This window comes from Stenella coeruleoalba (genome assembly GCF_951394435.1).
Source record: "Stenella coeruleoalba genome assembly, chromosome: 8".
Taxonomy (NCBI): Eukaryota; Metazoa; Chordata; class Mammalia; order Artiodactyla; family Delphinidae; genus Stenella; species Stenella coeruleoalba.
Window position 1 is genome coordinate 76,408,545 of NC_137154.1, and position 25,487 is coordinate 76,434,031.

Sequence of the window (25,487 nt, forward strand, 5' to 3'; positions counted from 1 at the left end):
AGCAGAAAAACAAAGGATCAGACAGACTACTACAAGCAACTCTATGCCAATAAAATGGACAACCTGGAAGAAATGGACAAATTCTTAGAAAATTACAACCTTCCAAGACTGAACCAGGAAGAAATAGATAATATGAACAGACCAATCACAGGCACTGAAATTGAAACTGATAAAAAATCTTCCAACAAACAAAAGCCCAGGGCCAGATGGCTTCACAGGGAAATCCTATCGAACATTTACAGAAGAGCTAACACCTACCTTCTCAAATGCTTCCAAAATATAGCAGAGGGAGGAATACTCCAAATGCATTCCACCAGGCCACCATCACCCTGATACCAAAACCAGACAAAGTTGTCACAAATAAAGAAAACTGCTGGCCAATATCACTGATGAACATAGATGCAAAAATCCTCAACAAAATACTAGCAAACAGAATCCAACAGTACATTAAAAGGATCATACACCATGATCAAGTGGGGTTTATAGCAGGAATGCAAGGATTCTTCAATATACAAAAATCAATCAATGTGATACACCATATTATCAAACTGAAGAATAAAAACCAAATGATAATCTCAAGAGATGCAGAAAAATCTTTTGGCAAAACTCAACACCCATTTATGATAAAAACTCTGCAGAAAGTGGGCACAGAGGGAACCTACCTCAACATAATAAAATCCATATATGACAAACCCACAGCCAACATCATTCTCAATGGTGAAAAACTGAAACAATTTCCTCTAAGATCAGGAACAAGACAAGGGTTCCTACTCTCACCACTATCATTCAACATAGTTTTGGAAGTTTTAGCTATGGCAATCAGAGCAGTAAAAGAAATAAAAGGAATCCAAATTGGAAAAGAAGAAGTAAAACTGTCACTGTTTGCAGAGGACATGATACTATACATAGAAAATCCTAAGGATGACATCAGAAAACTACTAGAGTTAATCAATGAATTTTGTAAAGTAGCAGGATACAAAATTAATGCACAGAAATCTCTTGCATTCCTACACACTAACAATGAACAATCTGAAAGAGAAATTAAGGAGATACTCCCATTTACCACTGCAACAAAAAGAATAAAATACCTAGCAATAAACCTACATAAGGAGGAAATGACTTGTATGCAGAAAACTGTAAGACACTGATGAAAGAAATCAAAGATGCTACAAACAGATGGAGAGATATACCATGTTCTTGGATTGGAAGAATCATCATTGTGAAAATGACTATACTACCCAAAGCGATCTAAAGATTCAATGCAATCCCTATCAAATTACCAATGGCATTTTTCATAGAAGTAGAACAAAAAATTTTACAATTTGTATGGAAACACAAAAAAACCGAATAGTCAAAGCAATCTTGAGAAAGAAAAATGAGCTGGAGGAATCAGGCTCCCTGACTTCAGACTATACTATAAAGCTACAGTAATCAAGACAGTATGGTACTGGCACAAAAATAGAAATATAGATTAATGGAACAGGATAGAAAGCCCAGAGATAAACCCACACACATATGGTGACCTAATCTTTGATAAAGGAGGCAAGAATATACAATGGAGAAAAGACATCCTCTTCAATAACTGGTGATGGGAAAACCAGACAGCTACATATACAAGAATGAAATTAGAACACTTCCCAACACCATACACAAAAATAAACTCAAAATGGATTAAAGACCTAAATGTAAGGCCAGACACTATCAAACTCTTAGAGGAAAACAAAGGCAGAATACTCTATGACATAAATCACAGCAAGATCCTTTTTGATGCACCTCCTAAAGTAATGGAAATAAAAACAAAAATAAACAAATGAGACCTAATGAAACTCAAAAGCTTTTGCACAGCAAAGGAAACCATAAACAAGACAAAAAGACAACCCTCAGAATGGTAGAAAACATTTGTAAATGAAGCAACTGACAAAGGATTAATCACCAAAATATACAAGAAGCTCATGCAGCTCAATATCAAAAAAAAAAACCAACCCAATCCAAAAATGGGCGGAAGACATAAATAGACATTTCTCCAAAGAAGACATACTGATTGCCAACAAATACATGAAAAGATGCTCAACATCACTAATGATTAGAGAAATGCAAATCAAAACCACAATGAGGTATCTCCTCACACTGGTCAGAATGGCCATCATCAAAAAATCTAGAAACAATAAATGCTGGAGAGGGTGTGGAGAAAAGGGAACCCTCTTGCACTGTTGGTGGGAATGTAAACTGATACAGCCACTATGGAGAACAGTATGGAGGTTCCTTAAAAAAATAAAAATAGAACTATTGTATGACCCAGCAATCCCACTACTAGGCATACACCCTGAGAAAACCACAATTCAAAAAGATATATGTACCACAATGTTCATTGCAACTCTATTTACAATAGCCAGAACATGGAAGCAACCCAAATGTCCATCGACAGATGAATGGATAATGAAGTTGTGGCATATATGTACAATGGAATATTACTCAGCCATAAAAAGAAACAAAACTGAGTTATTTGTAATGAGGTGGATGGACATAGACTACGTCATACAGAGTGAAGTAAGTCAGAAAGAGAAAAACAAATACTGTATGCTAACACACATATATGCAATTTATAATAAACAGTACAGATGAACCTAGTGGCAGGGCAGGAATAAAGATGCAGACGTCAAGAATGGATTTGAGGACACAGTGGGGGAAGGGGAAGCTGGCATGAAGTGAGAGAGTAGCATTGACATATGTACACTATCAGATGTAAAATGGATGGCTAGTGTGAAGCTGCTGCATAGCACAAGGAGATCAGCTCAATGCTTTATGATGACCTAGAGGGATGGGATAGGGAGGGTGGGAAGGAGGCTCAAGAGGGAGGGTATATGGGGATATATGTATACATAGCTGATTCACTTTGTTGTACAGCAGAAAATAACACAACATTGTAAAACTATTATACTCCAATAAAGATATTAAAAAAAAACTCTAAGGATATATTGCACAACATGGGTAATATAGCCAATTTTTATATTAACTGTAAATGGAGTATAAGCTTTAAAAATTGTGAATAACTACACTGTACACCTGTAACTTACATAGTATGGTACATCAACTATACTTAGATTACAAAAAAATAAAAAAAATAAAGTCATTGTAGATTTTAAAACCTTATCAGAAGAATAAGAAAGGAGAACTGCCAGTGTAAATACTAAACCGTGGACATGAAGTTTGGACTGACATTTTGAGAAAAATTGTCAAATGAAGTTTAAAAGGATTAAAGTGTGAGTAAAGAAAAGAAGATTGGTGTGGACGACAGAAAAAACAGAGAGCCAACATACAGATTATTATTAGGGACCATGAAAAAGAGAAAGAAGACATGAAACAGAAAAAAGGATGTGAAAGTAATATTAAGAGAATACTTTGCTAACATATAAGAAACCTTGAATTTTCAGATCAAAAGGGGCTTACTTTGTTTCAAGAAAATTAATAGATTAAGCGAGAGCTAAATCTTGATGAAGTTACTGAAAATCAAGGATTAAGAAACACATTCAGGCAAAAGCAGCAGGTCTCAACAAAGGACAATAAATTGGAATGTCAGATTTATTTTCAGTTAAATTAGAAGCCTACAGACAATGGCATTATATGTCCAGGAATGGGATTGATGGATCACCTAGTGGCTTTAAGTTTTTTAAAAAATCTCCATACTGTTTTCCATAGTGACTGTACCAATTTACATTCCAGCCAACAGAGTAAGAGGGTTCCCTTTCCTCCACACCCTCTCTAGCATTTATTATTTGTAGACTTTTTGATGATAGCCTTCTGACCAGTATGAGGTGATATCTCTTTGTGGCTCTGATGTGCATTTCTCTAATAATTAGCAATGTTGAGCATCTTTTTATGTGCTTGTTGGCCATCGTGGAGAAATGTCTATTTAGGTCTTCTGCCCATTTTCCGATTGGACTGTTTTTTTTGATATTGAGTTATATGAGCTGCTTGTATATTTTGGATATTAAGCTCTTGTCAGAAGATAAAAACCCTAATCTGAAAACAATCCATGCACTCCAATATTCATACCAGCACTATTTACAACAGCCAAAACATGGAAGCAGACTAAATGTCCTTCAACAGATGAATGGATAAAGAAGATGTGGTATATATATATATATATATATATATATATATATATATATATATATATACACACACAATGGAATACTACTCAGCCCTAAAAAGAATGAAATATTGCCATTTGCAGCAATGTGGATGGACCTAGAGAATATCATACTAATTGAAGTAAGTCGGAGAAAGACAAATATTATATGATATCACTTAAATGTGGAATCTAAAAAATAATACAAATGAATCTAAATACAAAACAGAAGCAGACTTACAGGCACAGAAAACAAACGTATGGTTATCAAAGGGGAAAGGGAGGGAGAGAGGGATAAATTAGCAGTATGAGATTAACAGACACAAACTACTGTACATAAAATAAATAAGCAACAAGGAGTTACTGTGTAGCACAGGGAACTATATTCATCATCTTGTAATAACCTATAATGGAAGATAATCTGAAAAAATACATATAACTGAATCACTTTGCTATATCACCTGAAACTAACACGATATTGTAAATCAACTACACTTCAATAAAAAAAAGACAACGACATTATACACAGATTTGAGGGAGAAGGGCCATATACACATTTCCCATGCTTTAATAGGATGTTCATGAGGCCAAGGGAAGTAGTACACACAGTAAGCATCTCACTTTCACCTCCCTTTTTCACCTCACTTCTCCTACCTCCTTCTCTTCATCTTAAGCCACACAAATTCTCCTCTTTGCCTTTGATGGTTAAAATCAGCAAATATCTTTTGTAACCCAGCATGCTCCTGGGGTCACAGCTCTATCCCAAGCAGCTTATCAAAACACTTCTAAAAATCAAAATAAATAGAACATTCTCCTCTAAAGGAAAAAAACCAAAACAAAAAATCTTCAATTAATGAATATTTTTAATCATTCAGAAAATTTTTCTCCCATGTGAAAACATATACCATTTCTTTCAGATTATGTTCACATGGGAAACATGGTTTGAGAACATAAGTATATACAATAACTATTTAATAACTATTATGTTAACTAAATACCTCTAGTAGCTATGACTCTGTAAATTAATTTCAATTCCAAGATACCTGCACTGATTTTTCAATGCTTCTTGAAAAGAAATAATGAAACACTTTTAGAAGATCCATGAATCTGTTTTGCATTAGTTAAACCTTTAGTCTGCCAATGATAGAGTTTGTATTAAGTGATGTTATGAATAAAGGATATTTTAAGCTACCACTAAGAAATCTTTATATGCCAGCCACTGTGCTGTATGCTTTAGATGTATCATTTTATGTACCCTCATGATAACTCTCATTATGTGGTCATAATAGAAAAGAAAATAAAGATGTATAAAAGATGTCTGTGCCTGAGGTCCAGCAGCTATTAGTGGGGAAGTTAAAATCAAACCCCACTTGTTCTAACTCTATACTCTTACTCTTTGTTACAATGCTATACTATCTCTTAGAGGTGTTTTGCAAATCCTTTTCTAACTGTTGATAAAATTAAAAATGTTAAGGTGGAGTTAATATATTTGATTAGAATTGGCATAAAATTTTATATAAACTTCTCTTATTGGAAATGTAGAAAATTAAATAACATAAACATTCTCCAGAACACCTAAAAATGATGGACAAAACATAACCAACATTATTTTAAATGTATATCTAAGCGCCTCAAAAAGTCAGCAAAACATCAAGGAATCCAAAATGAAGAACATCTTTATCCACTGACAAAGGGACATGAAAAGGAAGCATGTCTCTTTCATCCTTGGCTCAGTATGTGAAAAATTCTCCTTTGATCATTTTTATTCATAGGCCTCCCTCACCCAGATATGAAGCTTGAAATTATTCTACCTGCAAGGTATGGGAAACCTAGAGGCAAAAAGTGAATATGAAAAGTGGTCTTTCGCTGATGAAATCCCTACGGTAACTGGAAGAATAAAATGAAAATTCTCTCTGGAGAGAAACTCCCTCAATTAAGGCCACACAGGTTTTTACAAAAAATTAAACTCTGCCAAACATGAGTTTATAACCACATTAAAATCACAAAGGACACAATGAGTGAGAAGTAGCAGAAAGAATGAATAGTGTTCTGGATTTGACTCATACTGGCTTGTGAAAACTTATTGTTAAGTGTTCAGGAATTTTGAGAGTCAGTTGTTTAAACCATTGGCAGCCTGAAATTTACTATAGGCGAGTATTTACACCAGAATCACTGGAAAACCCTATAAATGATCAGGGATATTTTTAAACCACCACACCAGAATGGCATAACCAGATTATGAGTTATGAGACCTTGAAATTATTAAATACAAATATTTGCAATAGGTATTTTATAATTATTAAAGATATATAAGGGATGAAAACATAAGAAATGGAAAAGCTAGTAAAAAGAAAAAGACAAATTTATAAAAGAACCAAGTAGAATGTTTAAAAAAACTACCATCACTAAAATGAAAGAATGGTGAACTGGAAGACAGAACTGATGAAATTACACAGAATATAGCATAGAAAGATAATGATACAGGAAATGTTAGAAAGGATAAAGAGATATGGAAGATAAATGAGCTAGTCTAATATACACCTAACAGTTGGTCTGGAGGGAGGAAGAGGCAATGAGGAGGGAAGCAATATTTGAAGAATACTGGGATGGTTTTGATGCTCCTGGAATTTATAAAAGACATTAATTCTCAGATTTAAAAATCGCAATGATTCCCAAGTAGAACAAATAAAACTAAATTTATAACTAGTTATGTTACAGTGAAATTGAAGACCCGAGTATAAAAAACATTTTCTACAAATATAGAGAAAATATTACCTCAAAGAAACAAATATTAGATATACAGGAGAATTCTCAGAAAAATGATACAAGCTGGAAGACAGTAGACTGACATTGTTAAGGTGTAGAGGGAAAAAAAGTCAACCCCAAATTTTATAACCAGCAAAATTATTATTCAAAATTAAAACTGAAATAAAGATATTTTCTGTGGAAAAATGACTTTAACAAATTCCCACAGAAGATGTAAGAAGTTTATTTTTAAAATAAAGAAACTGAAATGAAGCACTGAGTTAGGAAAAAAATTGAGCAAATAGTTAAACATGTATGTAAATGTATTAGACTGAATAAAATAATAATGAGTATTATTTCTAGATCATGTTCTGAAATGAGTGCTGTTTACTTTGCCATGGCCTCTCTTTCTGCTATTTTTTTAAATTTCTGGCAAAAATATTTTATATTGAATGGAGACATAAAGTGCTCATGAGATAATACGGGACCTGTTGCAGAGAAGCAAAAGAAGAATATTATGTTGGATACTGAAATGTAAGTTTTATGGCATCCAGAAAGCTTTCTGATAATCAAATGGGGAAATAGAGGGTAAAGCTCAGCAGACAATTAAGTAATAGTGCAAATCCTTTGACATTATGAGAATCATAATAAGCATTACTGTAGTTAGGGTGAATTTACAGGCAATTATCCCAACATTAGGTTATGTCTAGATACATGTTGTTACTTTGGATTAGCAAAAGGATGATGTTGCTGGGATCAGTTCACTGGGACTATGCTCTCACAACCCCTTACAGCACTGATTTAGCTTGCTTTCCCTTTTTCAGAATCTAATTCTAGTTCCCATATCAAAATACTTCAAAAAATACTAGAGAATAGGAGCTATAAAATTAAAATAGGTACTTGCCAACAAGTATATTAGAGTTGTTTTTAAAAGAGTAAACACCTCCATCTTTCAAACAAATCAGACTGCAAATGGAAGGGAATCTTTGTACCCTTCAATCCTGACTTTTTCTGTGTCTAGAGAATAGTAGATACTGATAGATACAATTGAAAAGTTCAGGATGGCAGCCATAAAAGCAGTCCCTGAAAACTCCCATAAAACTTTAAGCAAAGAAGTGAGAATAAATATTCTAAGGAATATCCTTATCGAGTGCGTATGGGATGGCGTTTAGGGTGAACAATCAGACAGTGACCAAAATACATTATTTAGCTGCAGGTTTCAATGCAGTAAAGCGGGGGAGCAGTGTGAGAGATACTGTCTCTGGCGGGTGCTGATGCAAACACAAGGGGTTGGGTGGAAAACGAGGTGCTCATAAGAGGAAGACCAGGAGAGTTCTAAAGAGATAGGTGGCAGGCATCACCCACAGCAATCCTTCATTTGAGAGAGCAGATTCATTTTTTATAGTAATTAAAGGCAGAGAGTAGGCACCTATACTTCCAGAAAAGGTGGTGTTAAGTGTCCCAAATTCAAGAATTTTGGAATTCTTCAGAAAAGAAATTGAGGCTTTGTTGGCTTCAAGTGTAGGAGGAGGAAAAAGAAAAAGAAAAGAAACCCAACCTTACCACACAACCTGTACTCTGCAGCCCAGAAAGTTATTATCTTTGCCCAGAGAATGAGGCCAATCTAGGTGTAGGAGGAGGTAAGAGAGAAACCGCTTTCTAACATAACCTTTTAAAATTTGAGGATAAGGCTCTCTACCAACAAAACAAAACAAAACAAAAACAAACCAATAAAAATAGTCTCCAGCTTTAAAAAACATCAGCAAATATAACTATGCATTTAATCACTCCTTTATGTAGAAAGCTACTTATTTTTGAAAGAGCGAATTATTTTATAGTAGTTCAGCATTTTTACCACAAATGCAAAATAAAGAGCTGTATTCATTTCAGAAAAACATTTTTCTGAGTCATTACACAAAATGTTTTCTAAAGGAAATAAGTTAGAAGCAGAACACCTAAATTAGAAGATATATTACCATCCTTTAGAGTGAACTATCTTTCCTACTCAGTACTGTACAGCAATGAACAAAATGCAAAAGTTCACTGTGACCTGGTGAAGGTAAGAGAAGTGAGTCATTAAAAACAAGAATCATACACAACTAAGAGACCAAATAACTCAAACATATTTCTCATAATCAGAACATAGCTGCTGAAGCAAATAAGAACGATCTGTAAATCTATGTCATGACATGTCAAAAACATTAATATTTCTGATCTCTGATATTCTACCATAAGATTATTAACTCTTTTAAAAGTTTTTCAATGTTCACTCTCTTTTTTTAATGAGATAAAATAGACTTATAACATCAGATTAGTTTTAGACATACCACATGATGATTCATTATTTGTAGAACTATTTTTTTTTGTGATGAGAACTTTTAAGATCTACTCTCTTAGAATCTTTCAAATATACAATACAGTATTATTAGCTATAGTCACCAAGTTGTACATTACATATCCATAACTTATTTATTTCATAACTGTAAGTTTGTACCTTTGGGCCATTTTCATTCATTTCACCCTCCCCCATCCCCTGCCTCTGTCATCAAACAATTTGTCCTCTGTATCTTTGAGCTCATTTTCTTTTAGGGTCTACATATAAGTGAGATTATACAGTATTTGTCTTTCTCTGTCTGACTTATTTCACTTAGAATAATGCCCTTAAGTTCCATCCCATCCATGTTGCCAAAAATGGTAAGATTCCACTTTTTTATTGTTGAATAATGTTCCATAGTATATATATAATATACATCACATATTCTTTATCCATTCACCCAACAGTGGACACTTTAGGTTGTTTCCATGTTGTAGCTATTGTAAATAATGTTGCAATGAAAAGGCAACTACCTGAATGGGAGAAAATATTTGCAAATCATGTATCCAATTAAAAAATAGGTAGAGGATCTGAATAGGTATTTTTCCAAAGAAGACATACAGATGGCCACGAAAAGGTGCTCAACATCACTAATATCAGAGAAATGAAAATCAAAACCACAATGAGATATCTCCTCGCACCTGTCAGGATGGCTATCATCAAAAAGACAAGAAATAACAAGTGTTGGTAAGGATATGGAGAAAAGGGAACCTTCATGCACTGTTGGTGGGAATATAAATTGGTGCAGCCACTGTGGAAAACAGTATGAAGGTGTTCAAATACACTAAAATAGAACTACCATATTATCCAACAATGCCACTTCTGGGTATTTACCTGAAGAAAATAAAAATACTTACTCGAAAAGATATATGCACTCCTATGCTCATTGCAGCATTATTTACAATAGTCAATGTTCTCTTCTGTTTCATCTTTTGTTATTCAAATGGACTCTATTAGAAATGAGAAACCTAAGAAAAGTGACAAACATGAAGAAGGAAAGAAAAAAGAAGGAAAGATGGAAGGAAACAAGGGAGGAAGAGAACATGGGCTCTACTTTCAGTAGTGTATAGGCAATTATTACTTCGGTGAAACTCTTCTAATTATTGAAGAATTGAACCTTAAGCAACTCTTATCGTCTTTTAAAATAAGTTGTAATTCTCAGTAGACCACAAGTACACTCCCCCTTACTCCAGAAATTTATTACAGGACTAGCAATTAGAATCTAATCCAATAAATTGACTACCTTCTTCCTGGTTTCTGTGAGTTAGGTTACTGACCTCCAGACTCTTACCACTGACTATCCCAGGAAGAACAACATCAGGACTGCAACATATCAGGGTGTGCTGCCAGCTTCTTTCTAATAAACCTCTGTGCAAACCTACTTATGAAATAATTAAATGCACCACTATGCTATTTCTCAGTGTGTGATGCTGACCACGGATTGTAAAGGTTATCTGATGGAAAAAAAAAGAGGCAAATAATTTTGATATATAGCTAATTCCCAGGGTAAGAACTCATGGTTTTAAGTGTTAGATACCATTATGAATAAACCTTTTAAGCATCACTTTAAAAGAACAATTTAGAGGGCCAAAAAAAGCCAACAATTTGGAAGAAGTGTAACTTAAGATGAGTTATTCTACCAGGTATCAATATGTAGCTTGATACCTGTAATATTTCAGAGTGTGTGGTAGTGGTGCAGGTATATACAATGGAACAGAACAGAGAAGCCAGGAAGAAAAGCAAACACATACGGAAATTAGATATATAACAGAAATGGATTACAAATTCCAGTGGAATTTGTAATTGGAGTACTGTCAGAAAAATATTACAATTACTTTTTATATTTTTAGTAAGGAAATAAAAAGAAATTAAGCATCACTAATATATAATATAATTTGATAGTAGCACATATGTATAATTTGCTTATAAATAGACCTGAGTTGGGGGTGGAGGCTGAGAACATTTTTACTTCTACAGGAGTGCACTATCAAAAACATATTGAAGACCATGTGTCAATAAATGTGCTCTGGCAACTGGTTATCCATATAGAAAATAAGGTTTTATTCTTGCCTCCCTATCTAAGAAGATACTTGTAGGTAGGTTAAGGACATGAGTGTGAAAAAGAGACTTATAAGATTTTAGATGATTTTTAGTAGATTATCTGTATGATTTCAGGGTTAAGAGATATAAAGGGAGAATACTGACACGTGATTATATAAAAATTAGAAAAAAGACATCATAAATAAGGTAAAAATTTAAGACATAGATTGCAAAGGACTAGGAGAGAGTATAGAGGTAAGTTGTACGGATCAATAAGAAAAAAGACAAACAATCCAGTTGAAAAATGGCCAATAAATATGAACAGCTAATTAATGGAACAGGAAATATAAATGTCCAATAAAGATAGCAATATTTGCCTTCACCACTAATCCAGGACACAAAAATTAAACTGAAATTGGATACCAATTTTATGACCATCAAATTAGAAAAATTTTAAATTCTGAAAATACCAAATACAGGTAAGGATGCATAATAACAAGAACTCTCAAACACTGGTGGAAGCAAAGACTCCAGAGGGTAATTTGGTGATTAGGTAACATTTAGTAAGTTTGAAGGTACATAATATCTTAGTGAACCAGACTTAATTCCTTTCTAGATATACAACCTAGAGAACTTCTCAAATATATGCATAAAGATACAGGTACAAGAATGTTTATTGCTGCATATTTTATAATTATGAAAAATTAGAAATAAATATCCATTAATAGAAGAAAGTGAAAAGCACGATGGAATGTTTATAAAATGAAGTATCATAGAGAAGGTAAAATGTAACCCTAGCTACATGTACAAATATAAACGAATCTCAAAAACACAACATGGAGTGAAAAAGCACATTGAAGAAGTACATGTACAGTGTAATGCCATGTATATAAAGTTTAGAAATATTCAATACTGTACTGCATTACTCAAGAATTCATATACAAGAATTATGAGTATGAATATGTTGAGCAATAATTCAGCATATTGGTTATTTGTGAATAAGAAATGAACTTAATGGGTTTAGGGAAGGACAAATCAGAAGTTTCAAATTGCCTGTAATGTCTTATTCCTTATAAAATACAACAAAAATGAAGAAAATATGAAAAATGATCTGATATTAAAAATTGAGTGATGGACACATAGGTGTTTATTCATTCAATATTTTGGTAGGCTTGATATATTCCACAGTTAAATAATACAGCAAGTGTTTATTTTATGGGGAAATCACCAAAAAAACCTCTTGTAGGACAATCATTAAAACTTATATAAATAGGTATTTTTGTCTTAGGATAGATTTTCAATTATATTATTATTACTGTATATGAATTCAAGAAGTGCTACATATCAAACATTTTAGATAAAATGCTGATGAACTCTGGGAAATGATTAGCTGACGTAAAATATGGCTCTACTGGAGGAAAGGTCCTGCTGCCAAAGGTTTGTGAAATTAGTTGGAATAAAATTGTTTATAAAATGTGAGAGTAGAAAATCAATAGATTTTTGTATGTAATTAAAATATTTGTGTTTAACTAAAATAATAAATTAAATATTATATAAGTAAACACTTGATTATTTCAGCTACATTCCCAGAAGTTTACGTATTCATTTTGGTCAGGACACATCTGCACCTTCTAATTGGAAAGACGGGGGACTTGCCCTGTGGTCCAGATAGCCTGGGACAGTGTCAGTTTACATCTGTTATACTAGTTTAATTATTCCTATGCTCCATTTTATTCTCAGCTGTATCCTGATTTGAATGATAAATTTTATGGTCACCAGCAATAAAAGGTAGTTTACTGATTGAAATAAATTATGCAAGGGGAGAAAAATCCATAAGATTTCAGGAGAACTGAGACACAGGATGGTAACAGAGAACGTTGCGAACGTGATGGGAACACAAGAAAATTAAGGACTATATGCTCATATTTCTGCCTATTTCTCTTTCTAATCTCTGAGGCTGGGGCTGAAGTCAATTACAACAGCTCTGTGGTCTTGCTGCTGACCCTGCTCTGATGCTACTTTAGATTATGTCCCTGGAATGGACATCCTCCCCTTTCATCCCAGTTCTGAGTCTTCTCTGAAGTTCTCTTCTCCTTGTTACTCTATTTCTTACTGAGCATCTGTCTTGTTGATGGCTGGAACCCAAGTTTCTCTTCTGAACAAACCCAAGTTTCTCAGTGGCTGGGTGCCTCATCATTTTTACTTTGGTCCATCTTAAATCACTTTTCCATTATAATAGTAAGATCATTAAAATAAATGCAATCATGGAATGGAAGACTGCTTCAAGGGCTAGCACCCTTCCTCAAAGTGAAAAACACTACATTAGACCATATCCCCTTTGCCTCCTCCAAACACTCTTTCTTGTGTCCTGGAAATGACTACAGTTGGACTTCATGTTCAAGAATGTATAGAGACCTGTACTTCAAATGACTTCAAAATAATAGTCACAAATCTTTAGTGAGCACTTCTTAAACAAGTACTTTGGTGGTAAAACACCAAAATGAAATTCCTGCTTGCAAACAGTTCAATCTTGGATTAGGAGAAAATCCTTGAATGGGATACCAGTAAACAGTTATAAAGCATTGAGGTGAGTACTATAACGAGGGTATACAAGAAGCTATGGGAAGAGAGTGAATTCTTGGTGCCTCATGTGGGCTGGGGTAGGGTGGCTGGGTCTCATGACTTCCACTTTGGTCAACCTTGCATTTCAAACGTAGGAATGCTGAAGTAAGTACAATCAGGGCAAGGTCCAATCCAGGCTGGTTCAAGGGCTTTCAACCTCCCCAGATATGAAAAGCACTACTTTGAACTGTGTCCCCACAAAACCCCTGCCCCTGCACTGACTGGGGTGATGGGAAGATTCACAAAAATCGTGACACTTGAACTTAATATGAAGGATATGTAACAGTTCACAAGGAGTGAAAGGAGAATGGTGCAGGAAAAAGTCAAATGTGTGCAAAGACCAGTGAAAGTTGGTGACTGGAGTGTCAGGTTCCCCAAGGATTGGTGGGAGTAGGGCTTAGAAAAAGAGAGAGCAGTTGCTAGGTGATGAAAGGGCCCATGTGCTGCATTTAGAAATCTGGGCTTTATCCCACGGATGGTCCACAGATGGTTTATTAGAAAGATCACTGGTTCCACTGCATACAGAATAGAGTTCAAACTCCAGATCCCAGCTGGCCCAAGATAGCTTTCAAGCTTCATTTTTTGCTGTTCCCAGTAAACAGTTGACTTTCCAGAAAAATTGTCACTGAATGCATCATTTTTCAGTGTAAATACCTTTCTCCTTTTCCACTTATAAAGTTTCTATTCACTCTTTGAAAGCCTCCTCTCTGAAGCTTTTGCCAGCTCCCTCAGATAGAATTAATTCATTCTTTTGCTCTACTTGCATAGTAATGTTTGGAACTTCTCTTAAATCACCTACTCTTCTGTTTGATAATTATTTTATTACTGATTAGACTGTATCATGTTCACAGGCAGCAAAGACAGAACTAAGCAGGGTGCTTAACACAGTGGGCATTCAAAACATATTGGTCTCATACACTCCTTCTCAGAAGGTAACACATACCATTTACGGTACATGATCTGTGTTAGGTGGTATACTGAATATATATTTAAATAGTTATGAATTTTTTAAACCTGTGTTAGGAAAATTATAACTATAACATCCAACTCAGGATTTCAGAGACATTATTGCTTTAGGAAATGACTAAAGAAAATGAAAATATTAATCAGAGTAAAGGTTCAGGAGTGATTCTCCTCCCTGATACTCCCCATTAACTGACCCTGCTTAATACATTCCACAGCACTTATCATCATTTGACATATATATTTATTGCTCCTCCCCCCAGAGTGTAAGCTCCATGAAGACAGGGATTTGGTCCATTTTGTTTGCTGCTAACATTGCCAGAACTTAAAATAGTACCCAGTAAGTGTGAGTGTGCAATGTCTAGTTACTTAAAGAGAATGGGGGAGGGAAATAGAAAGGGAGGGGTTGAGAGAGAGAGGAAGGGATGGAGATTAATGTACTTAACCAATTCACGGAGTCAGTTTTTGAGCTGGAAGGGACTTCATTATTCTCATTTTATAGACAAACAGACTGATGCTCAGAAAGGGTTGGTGACTTACTCAAGACTGCATAGGCAGTGAGTAGCAGAGCCTAAACTCCAACCATGTCACTTAATGAGAGGTTGGTGAACATCCCATAACATCTTCTTATAGGCAATACAGACAAATGGAGGTTTACTACTTCTCTATAACAAACTTCAACATGCTGGAAATCCACAGCATTAATGAGATGGTATTGATTGCTTCATCCAGACACCAATAATCAAGACAGAAATAAGAAAACTAGGATTTTCTGACCCACCGTCTTATAATGTAAATATCAGACAGTACGTAATTGATGAAAACATCATCATTACCTCCAAGAACCATGCCAGCCTGACAGCACTTTCTAAGGCGACATGCTGGGCAGTTTTTTCTGCGGATTTTATCAACAATGCAGTCGTTTCTTCCAGCACATAAGTAGTTATGCTGCCCTAAAAAACAAAAAAGTAAAAATTATTTTTATAATATCTAAAGACCACCGGAAAGTTTATGCAGTGACAACTGAAAAAGAGGAGAGGTGCACATTATCAAGTGCATGACTGTCTCAGCCAGCCTCTTGCTTGCATAGCTGAATGCTGGTAATGCCCCAAACTTGCTTAATACTTTACCCATGCCTTCAGGAGCATGAGGGGAAATACAGCTTAGAAACCAATTCTAGGACTCCTTTAAAAATATTTTGTAAAAAATTTCTGTGCATCTTACTAATGGCGTCAGCATCAGAATGCTCTTAGATCATTGTTATTTGAAGATTAGCTATACGTGGCTGATAAGCATTAGTGTGTTAAGATAGGCAAGTTCTAGTAAAACCTTTTCTTTTTGACATATAAACCTTCAAGAAAACAGATACAGACAATTAAAGAAGTCTCTGTAATAGGCTTTTTATAAAACCTATGTGTTTAATTCTTAAAATCCTGGAGCTAGCTCACTCTTAAAGGATCTCATGAATTTGAAGAGCATGTAAAAAAAATGTCATTAACTGTACTGACTTTATTGTCTGGTTTATTTTGGCTACAAATTAAAAAACAGGATAATAGAAATAATGACAAAGGGAGAAAAATTTAAAACAATGAGAAGAATTCAATTAAGAAGAGGACAGAAGAATTATAAAAAAATAAGGGTAAAACGTGATCCTGGGGTCATTTTGTGTAGGGGAAACCACTTATACCCTTCCAAAAGTCTGGAATAAGAATTTAATATTCAACGATGATGATTATTTAAACCAAAAATATGTTATATTTAATAAGGCATGGAGCAATCTAACTTACTTAGATTAAACAAAAGTGAAAAAAAAATTTTTCAGCTTAAACATGTAAATATTTATTAACTAGAAAATTTACTGCTTTGGCACTTCTTCTTTTCCAAAAAATTCCTATGAAACAGACTGTGAGACTTTTAATATCATCAGCATACTTAAACATAAAAAAATAATTTTAAAAATTATGGAATTTTCCTATAGTATTTTATATTAGTCTACATTAAAATCAGATCCACTCTTTTGGCCAAAGTTTGTAATACAGGAACACAGAGGTACCTTAAATGTGTGCTTAACTGAGCAGGGAAAAGGTTACGCTCCAATGGCGAATGGCCAAAAGGCCATGTCTATGGGATAGCTAATAACAAAATGGTTCTTGACCTGGGGTATTTTTGGATAAGAACAGATAGTCTTTTCTTAAAAATGTATTCCTCCACAAACTTATATTCATGTACTCTCACATACTAGTATTCATTCTCTTGTTTAGGAGTCCGGGGCATGGAGCTTTCCTCCTAATAAAGGGCAGTTATGAAGGTTCACATCCATGCCCACTAGATGAGCAGAATGTACTGCGTGCTACTTTCCGATCTAACTATGGTTTAATTTTTTTCCACAAGTTATATTGGCAGGCTGCAGGAGTGAGTGTGGAAGTAAAAGTGTGTGTAAGTTTATCTATCTATTTATCTATTGATCTATCATCATTTATCTAGACTCTACACTGATTTCTCACGAGAGAACAGACAATATATTGAAAGCAAGATTTTCCATGTTATCCAGAGAACAAACTTAAACAAACAGTGTCAGAGATGTAATTGTTGTTTGAAGGGAGGTTGTTCTACTCTCTACTCCTCTGTCATGAATATCCAGAAACAAATCCTGAACCATCAGCAGCTGCAGTGCTGCTGAGTTTTCTCATTTCTGTTTCTTAAATGATTTACAACAGTACCCCTTTCAGTGTTTCAAAGAGTCCCCATTAGAGGGCACTCAGTCTGTTCCTGAAACCATTCCTTCCTACCTGCTTTCAAATCTTCACCATCCATTTCCCCCTTTCTCTCCAAAAATCTTTTTTCTCTGCCCCTCCAACGATGTCCTCCTTTCTCCTCAAGTTTTTCCATTTCAAAAATTCCAGCATCAAGGAAAAAAAAACTGTCTCACTCTAAAGTCTCCTTGACTTCATCCCTTTCTTTGTCATCTAAGTTGTTGAAAAAGTCATCTATATTTACAGTCTTTATTCAATTTCCTTTACTCCTCAGCATACTGTAATTTGGCTTATACATTCACTGTTCTTATAAAGTGGAGTAACGTTGTCAAAGATTTCTTCATTCCTAAATACAGTGAATTCTTCCTTGACTTTCTGTACAGTTTGCTGTGGGTGATTTCTCTCCACACCTGTCCCCCATTTTATTTGAAGCATGTCTCTTCTGACTTTTCATCTTCTTTACAACAGTTCAGTTTAAGTTCCCACTGCTGATCCCTCTCCCTTTGCCTATTCCTTATATGTTGTATTCCACTGTACACACTAGGTGGGTAGTCTCATCATCTCTGCATGGCTCCAAAATCTCATCCTGAGCTCTGACCTTCCAACTACCTCTCTGTAGGTACCTCAAACTTAAAATATATGAACAAGAATTTAGTGATTATCTGGTCAAATTGTTCATTTCATAAATTGTATCATCAGAGAAATTTTGTAACAAATTAAGGAAATTCAAAACAGAAAATCATCTACAATCTCATTATCATGCAACTATTTTCATTTTCGTGTTTTCTTCCAGTCTGTCTATATAGACCTAGAAGGTATTTAACATCTATTTGTTAATATTTGTTAAGTAAATATATATGCACTTTTACAAAATCCTCATTAATTCAACAAATATTTATTGAGTGTTTACTGAGTATGTCCCAACGCTGTTTTTTGAATAATCCCTTTTCCCCACTTAATTGAAACGCCATCTTAACTGCGTATACTGCAGTGCTGAAGAGCAGTTACTGAAGTCTGATTGCTTGTTCAAAGCTCATATCTGGGGCTTCCCTGGTGGCGCAGTGGTTGGGAGTGCGCCTGCGATGCAAGGGGCGCGGGTTCGTGCCCCGGTCCGGGAGGGTCCCACGTGCCGCGGAGTGGCTGGGCCCGTGAGCCATGACCGCTGGGCCTGCGTGTCCCGAGCCTGTGCTCCGCAACGGGAGAGGCTACAGCAGTGAGAGGCCCGCGTACCGCAAAAAGCTCATATCTGAAACCTACAATCTGTAGGATAATAATAATAATAACAACAGACAATTACTAAGCACTTACTATGTGCTAGGCACTGTTACAAGCTATTTGCATATATTAACTCATTTAATCATCACAGCAACCTTGGGAGGTATTATTACTCCCATTTTATAAAATTAACTGAGGCACAGATAAGTTAAGTAACATGCTTAAGGTCACATAACTAGACATTTTAGCTTAATTAACCCAAGAGATTGTATAGGAAGTTAAGGGTATGAACTTTGGGGCAATACTGCTTAAGTTCGAAATTCAACCTCACTACTTATTAGCTGGGTGACCTATGGCAAGTAAAAGGAAGATAATGTTAATACCTTGGGCCACATTTAAGGACTAAATGAGCTCATGTAAGAGCTTAGGATAGTCTGGTATATAGCAAGTACTTAATGACTGTCTACTACAATTATGATTATTATCACATCCCTAAATGCCAAATACAGGTAGATCTGTTCTAGATATGACCCAAGAATTTTGTACCTAGCCAAGTTTTTCACTTTTAAAGGCAATTGAAAGACATTCTCAAATATGCGTAAAATCAGGAAATAAGGCCCTGATATACTACTCTTCCTAAAGAGATTCCTAAAGATGTAACCTCGCCAACAATAGATGAGTTACAATAGAGATTGCATGAGAGAAGAAGTCTGGTGTGAAAGGATTGATAAGTTCTAAATAAGTTGAAATATATATTTAAGTATAAATAAAGAAATTATAGTTACCAAATAGAATGCAATCCTTATAACTCTTGGGGGCAAAACCGATAAGCATTTCAAGACTGCATGTTTGATGGGAAGGAATATCTCTGGTAATTAAAGCTACCGGCATGATGTCATTACCTTGAGGAATTGGCATGACTCATATCAACATAGATTCATATAAAGAATGGAATGACAACTAAATCTGGAAGCTCAGTCCACTCTAGGCTATGGTTACGTTTAACACTAATTTTGGGCTGTCAAAACTGCAACGCAGCTACAGCATCATGCAAGCAAATATAGGGGGTATAGTTAGAGGTTAATCTTCTCTAAGAGATCTTTTGGCTTAAGAAATGTTGCAGCCAGCCAATCCCAACTAGAGATGATTAAAATAAGCTGGCATGGGGCCCAGGCTTGCCTCCTACCACAACACTTGGCCTGGACTCAGAGCCACCAAGAAGGCAAGGGATATAGAAAGGACCACTCCATTACATGTGTCAGTCCACCAAGTACCTGGCTGTATATGCAGATGAAGAAAGTTCACACCTAAAAGCATTGGCTCTGTTACAAAAATCTGGGAAGTCTGCAAAATACTAAACTCTGGTGGGTGCAAATCCAACATAATGTCTGTTGCTACCACTTTTCTTCAGACAGTAGTCCCAAATTTATATCCTGGCTTCGAAAAACACATCCACGTCCAGATCCACTTGCTGATTTCTCGTTAAGTCACAGATTGATGGTTCAAATTGCATATTGCTACTGCTCCGGAGTCCAACATAACATTGTCACTATACAATGAGTCTATAAAAAGTTACTGTATTAAACCACTCTATGCATTCTACTTTCCAATGTCCCTGCAGTCTACCTACACCGTCACCCTCAGGAGTTACAAGACATTCAGGAGTATTTATAAGCTATGGGTCACCACAAACAGAAAGAGGGGCATAATGATCAACAATAGGAGAGTTTATCCAAATAAGAGATACTGTCTACATCTCCCTCTTAAAATATACAGCATTTGCCCCTGTTGAAAACCAGAGAATTATTACCTGAAGTCTCTAATAGAGCACCATTTTTTCTTTCTCCTTGGAAAACCTCTTACCTCCTTTATGGTGGGAAAAGTGAAAGGTGAGTACTAACTACTATGTCTTTTCTTTTTAATTACTTACTCTCTTATTTTCTTTATGCTCCAGTTGTACTACATTGTACAACATCATTGTATTTCCCCAAACTCTCTAATGTCTCTATGACTCTCGCCGCTTTTCCAAATTTATCTGCTTGGCAAACTCTTACTCATCTTTCAATTCTGGTCTTAACTGACTGATCCTAGAAAGGTGTGGATTTTCTTCTGTTGTGCAACTGCACCTTCCATATCTTCCTCTTATAAATGCTGTGTGCCTGCTTCCCCTACACTCTGTGAGAGTAGAAACTAGGTCTTTAGATCCTTGTGTCTAATAAGAGTTTGGTAAATGTTTGTTGAATACATGTAAACCTAATTATATGCATTATTTCACCAACAGTCATAAATATATTTCTAATCAACAATATAAGATCTATAATAATATTTCATTTATTGTCATAAAAATCACTTGCTCCAGATTTTTATTTACCACCTTTCAACATTTATTTTTATTACAGAGTGCCTTTTATTTCAGTAAATTCCTTGCCTTTTTATACCAGTAAATGATAAGTTACATGTAGAGCCTTTAACAAGCTTATTTTTAATAGCTAACTTTTCAAAAACATAAATATTTTAAACTATCTCTGAAAAACATATGTTTAACAATGTAAAATAGGGATTATTGAATGGTTATATTTATATACTGTTTCTAATTGGTCGCTATATTTAACATTTTAATATAACTCCGTGTTACTATTATTTAAAAAATCATATTCTGTGAAAATAAAAGCACTATTAAAATATGATTAGCACTATTAAAATATGATAATTTTATTTGTCTAGTGATGTACAAAAATTTTAGGTACAGGACAAATAAAATTCCATTTTAATTGAAATGAATCTCTTTATTATAAGCTAGAAAGAGATTTACCTTTAAAATAAGAAATCTATAGTATTTGTGTTGCCTCTCCGAGCACAAATGAACACATTTCAATTTAGTTTGAGAGAAGTCACAATTTTTCATGGCTTTTTATGAAAAGGAGAGGGAAATATGTAGCAAAATGACAGGAGAAATGAGTATATGCTCAACAGATAAAGGAGCAAATAAGAAAATGTATGATATAACCCACCAAAATTTGGGCTTGAGGTAATATAAGCTAGTGCAAACAGGAACACTCTTTCCACCACAAATACACAAATAGTGGATAAACTATGGTAGAAGCATGTTGTCAAATTACAGTCAAGGAAGAGCAAAGGAAGGAAGGGAGGGAGGGAGGAAGGAAGGAAGGAAGGAAGGAAGGAAGGAAGGAAGGAAGGAAGGAAGGAAGGAAGGAAGGAAGGGAATTTAATAAGTCAGAAAAAAAGAAAGATATGAAAGCCAGAGGGGTAAACTTGAGTGAATTTTGCAGTAATGCAAAAACATTTCAGATGCAGATATAGGATCTAGGAGCCAAGAGCTGGGGTTTGAAGCCCATGAGAGTTTGGATGTGACATCAGGCTTAATGGGAGAAAGGGGCAGGAACTGAAGTTTGCACAAAATGGAGACTCTCTAAAGGCTGTCTTATTCATGAAAATAGTGATCAAAAACACTACCAAGAATATTTTAAAAATATTTTTAAAGAATATTTCATCGAAGCCAGGAATCTGTCCAAAACTTTGAGTTGGGATAGGAGTTATTATCCATGACTAAAAACAACAAACAAAAATCTTGGACTTTACAGTAGATGATTTTCACTACCACACGGTGTATAAACCTGCGCCATGGAACAAATACTGGTCCAGGACCAGTGAAATCCCCAGGATCCTCAGAGAGGCACATACAAAACTTACCTTGTAAGGATAGGTACGCACATATGAAAAAAAAATTGTACAAGAAACTTTATAGAAACAGTGTTCATAAATAGTCCCAAATTGAAAACAACCCAAATGATCATCTACAGCATAAAGTATAAACAAACTCCATTTTGTTCATTCAATGCATCATACAGTAATGAGAATGAATGTCTAGCCCATGCAAAAATGTGAATGGACTCCATGAGTATAATGTTACATGAAAGAACTAGACGCAGGAAAATGTACGACTCCATTAATATAAAGTTCCAAAACAGCTAAAACTATCTATGATGTTAGAAGCCAGTTACTTTTAGGGAGTGATTAGAAGGGGTGCAAGGGGACATTTGGAAAGCTAATGATTTAAAAGATTTTTTGACCTGGGTTATGGTAACAAGGTTTCCATGGTTTGCTTAGTGATAATTCATTAAGATCTACACCTTTAATTTGAGCACTCTTCTGAAGCTATTTATGTCAATAAAAAATTTCCTTCTTTCTTTTTTAAAATGGTTCCACCTATGAGGATAGCCTAGAAGGCATTGTGGTCCAACAGAGGGTGTCTGTATAGGGCTAACCACTGGAAGTCCAGAGGCTAAGGAGTCCAGAAAAGAAGAGAGGCGTCACCTGCATTGCAGGATTACAGTTGGGGCTTCCCAGTGAAATATCCCCAAGAATCCTACCAAAGTATCTTGCCAGAGAAAGAGTCAACTACAATCATCTACCAAACAGAGAACTCCAGTGACAGTCATGTATGTACCTGCCGTGTACAACTGTGCCTTTCCCTTCAACCCCTCTTCCCATGCCTTAGCCCTGAAAAGGTCAAAATCAGCTGCTAATCAGTTTTAATGAGTGTGAGCAGGGTGAGAAGGAGGTGATCTTGTTCTTTCTTCCCTGCAGGCTTCAGGCCCCAGGCCCCAAGCAGTGCTGAGCTGGGGCAAAGGAGAAATCCTAAATTAGATGAGAGTTTGTAATTTTTACTGTATTGCTGGCCTGCACATTTTGATCCTGAGATAAGATTGTTCTGATTAAAAACTATATGATTGGACTAAGATTTCATGCAGAGGATGGAAGAATAAAGGTCATACTAATATTGGTACTTTGAAAAAAATATATATGTGTGTGTGTGTATAAAACAATCAGGGAACTATTTTAATGTTACTAGAAATGTGAGTGTAAACCAGTGGTTCTCAACCAGAGGCAATTTTGCCTCCATTCCCCACCTCCACTCTGGGACATTTCACAATGCCTGGGGACACTTTTGTTTTACACAACTGAAGGGTTAGGTGCTACTGAGGAGAGGCCAGGGATGTTGCTAAACATCCTACAATGCACAGGACAATCCCCACAATAAAGAATTAACTGGCCCAAAATAGTAACAGTGCCAAGCTTGAGATATCTTGGTGTTAACTCATGATTGCCCTGCTTTTTCAAAAAGACGTATTTCTAGGTCTGTCCACTGAAAATGCCCAGAAGCAAAAACAACCATAGCCGCAATAAACACTAGGATCCAGACTGATCATCAAGTCTAATATCATTTTCATCTGAAAGCAACCAGGGCTCCTTGGAGAAGTGGCTGATGCAGGACTGGGATACTTCGTTGTGACAGAGTTTCACATTATTGAGAGTTAATGAAATGTGTCAAAGCTACATTGACCAAAGATAAGACAATTTCTACATCAAAAAGAATATAGTTTAAGTGATTAAAATACATTGACTATATATAGTTTAAGTGATTAAAGCACATTGACTATATAAAAAGCCATGACTACAAAATGAACTCACTGGAAACTACTGGAGGTTGCTAGGGCATAAACTCATTACTTTGAAAATTGATAATTAAAAAGAAATAATTAAGCAACTAATAGGTCTTCCAGTATAAATTTTAATATTACTAAATTGCCTTTTGGAAGAGAGAAATAATAAAAAGATTTTATAGCTCATAAAATTAGAAGAAATAATAGAAGTAGAATATAACCCTTTTGCAATCTCTAAGGAAATGACCACCACCTGTGAAGTATGACAAGACCGTTAAAAAACTCCTCTATTTTCCCACTACATATCTGTGTGATGCCATGTTTTCTTTATATGCTTCAACCAAAACAACATATTGCAACAGATTAAATGTAGACAACGGTATGAGACACAGCTGCATTCTATTAAGGCAGACATTAAAATGACTTTTAAAAATGTAAAACAATGTCACTGTTGTCATTAAATTTTTTTGGTTTGGAAAATTAACATCTCATGGGTTTGCTATTTTTTAAGTGAGTTAATAAAAAATGTTTTTAAAATTATCAGTTTTAATTCTAATATGACAAATATTGATAGATATAATCCACATAACAAAAACTCTTTGGGTTCTCCATAATTTTTAAGCATGTAAAAAGATTATGAGACCAGAGTGCTTGAGAACCACTGGCCTATGTATGATTCTTCTCAAAATATTTAATCTGAATCTAATCATGTGGAAAAAAAATCAGACAAATCCAGACTGTGAGAATTTCTACAACAGCTGGCCTGGACTCCTTAAAAATGTTAAAGTCCTGAAAAAGAAAAAAAAAGGGGGAAGATCTTTTTAGATTAAAGACTTAATGAAATACATAGTTTTTGATTGGATCCTGCATGAAAAAACAATCTATATGGGACATTTTTGGAACAATTGGGAAAATTTGAATACTAGCTATATATTAGATAAAATTATTATACCAATGTTAAACTTTGTGGTGTGATAATAATATTGTGGTTATAATGTTATTGTCCTTGGGAACACATTTTTGAAATCTTGAGAGGTGAAATACTACGTCTGCAACTTACTTGCAAATAGTTGAGTACAGATATTCATTTACCAGTATTCTTTCGAATTTTCTAGAAGCAAAGTATTCTGAATACCCATACAGAATGAGATAAAGGTTTGGACTAGTTTTTCCAATTAGCC

General features: G+C 35.0%; 1 protein-coding gene across 1 annotated transcript in view; it reads right to left on the reverse strand.

Annotated features, from left to right (window-relative positions):
- Positions 1-25,487, reverse strand: part of PGR (progesterone receptor) — a gene marked incomplete at its 5' end in the record, with an annotated part of 99,082 nt that overhangs the window by 47,012 nt on the left and 26,583 nt on the right. The window contains one exon of the mRNA XM_079930446.1: positions 15,710-15,826. Coding sequence (XP_079786572.1) covers positions 15,710-15,826 — 117 coding nt within the window. The remainder of the gene's footprint in view (positions 1-15,709; positions 15,827-25,487) is intronic.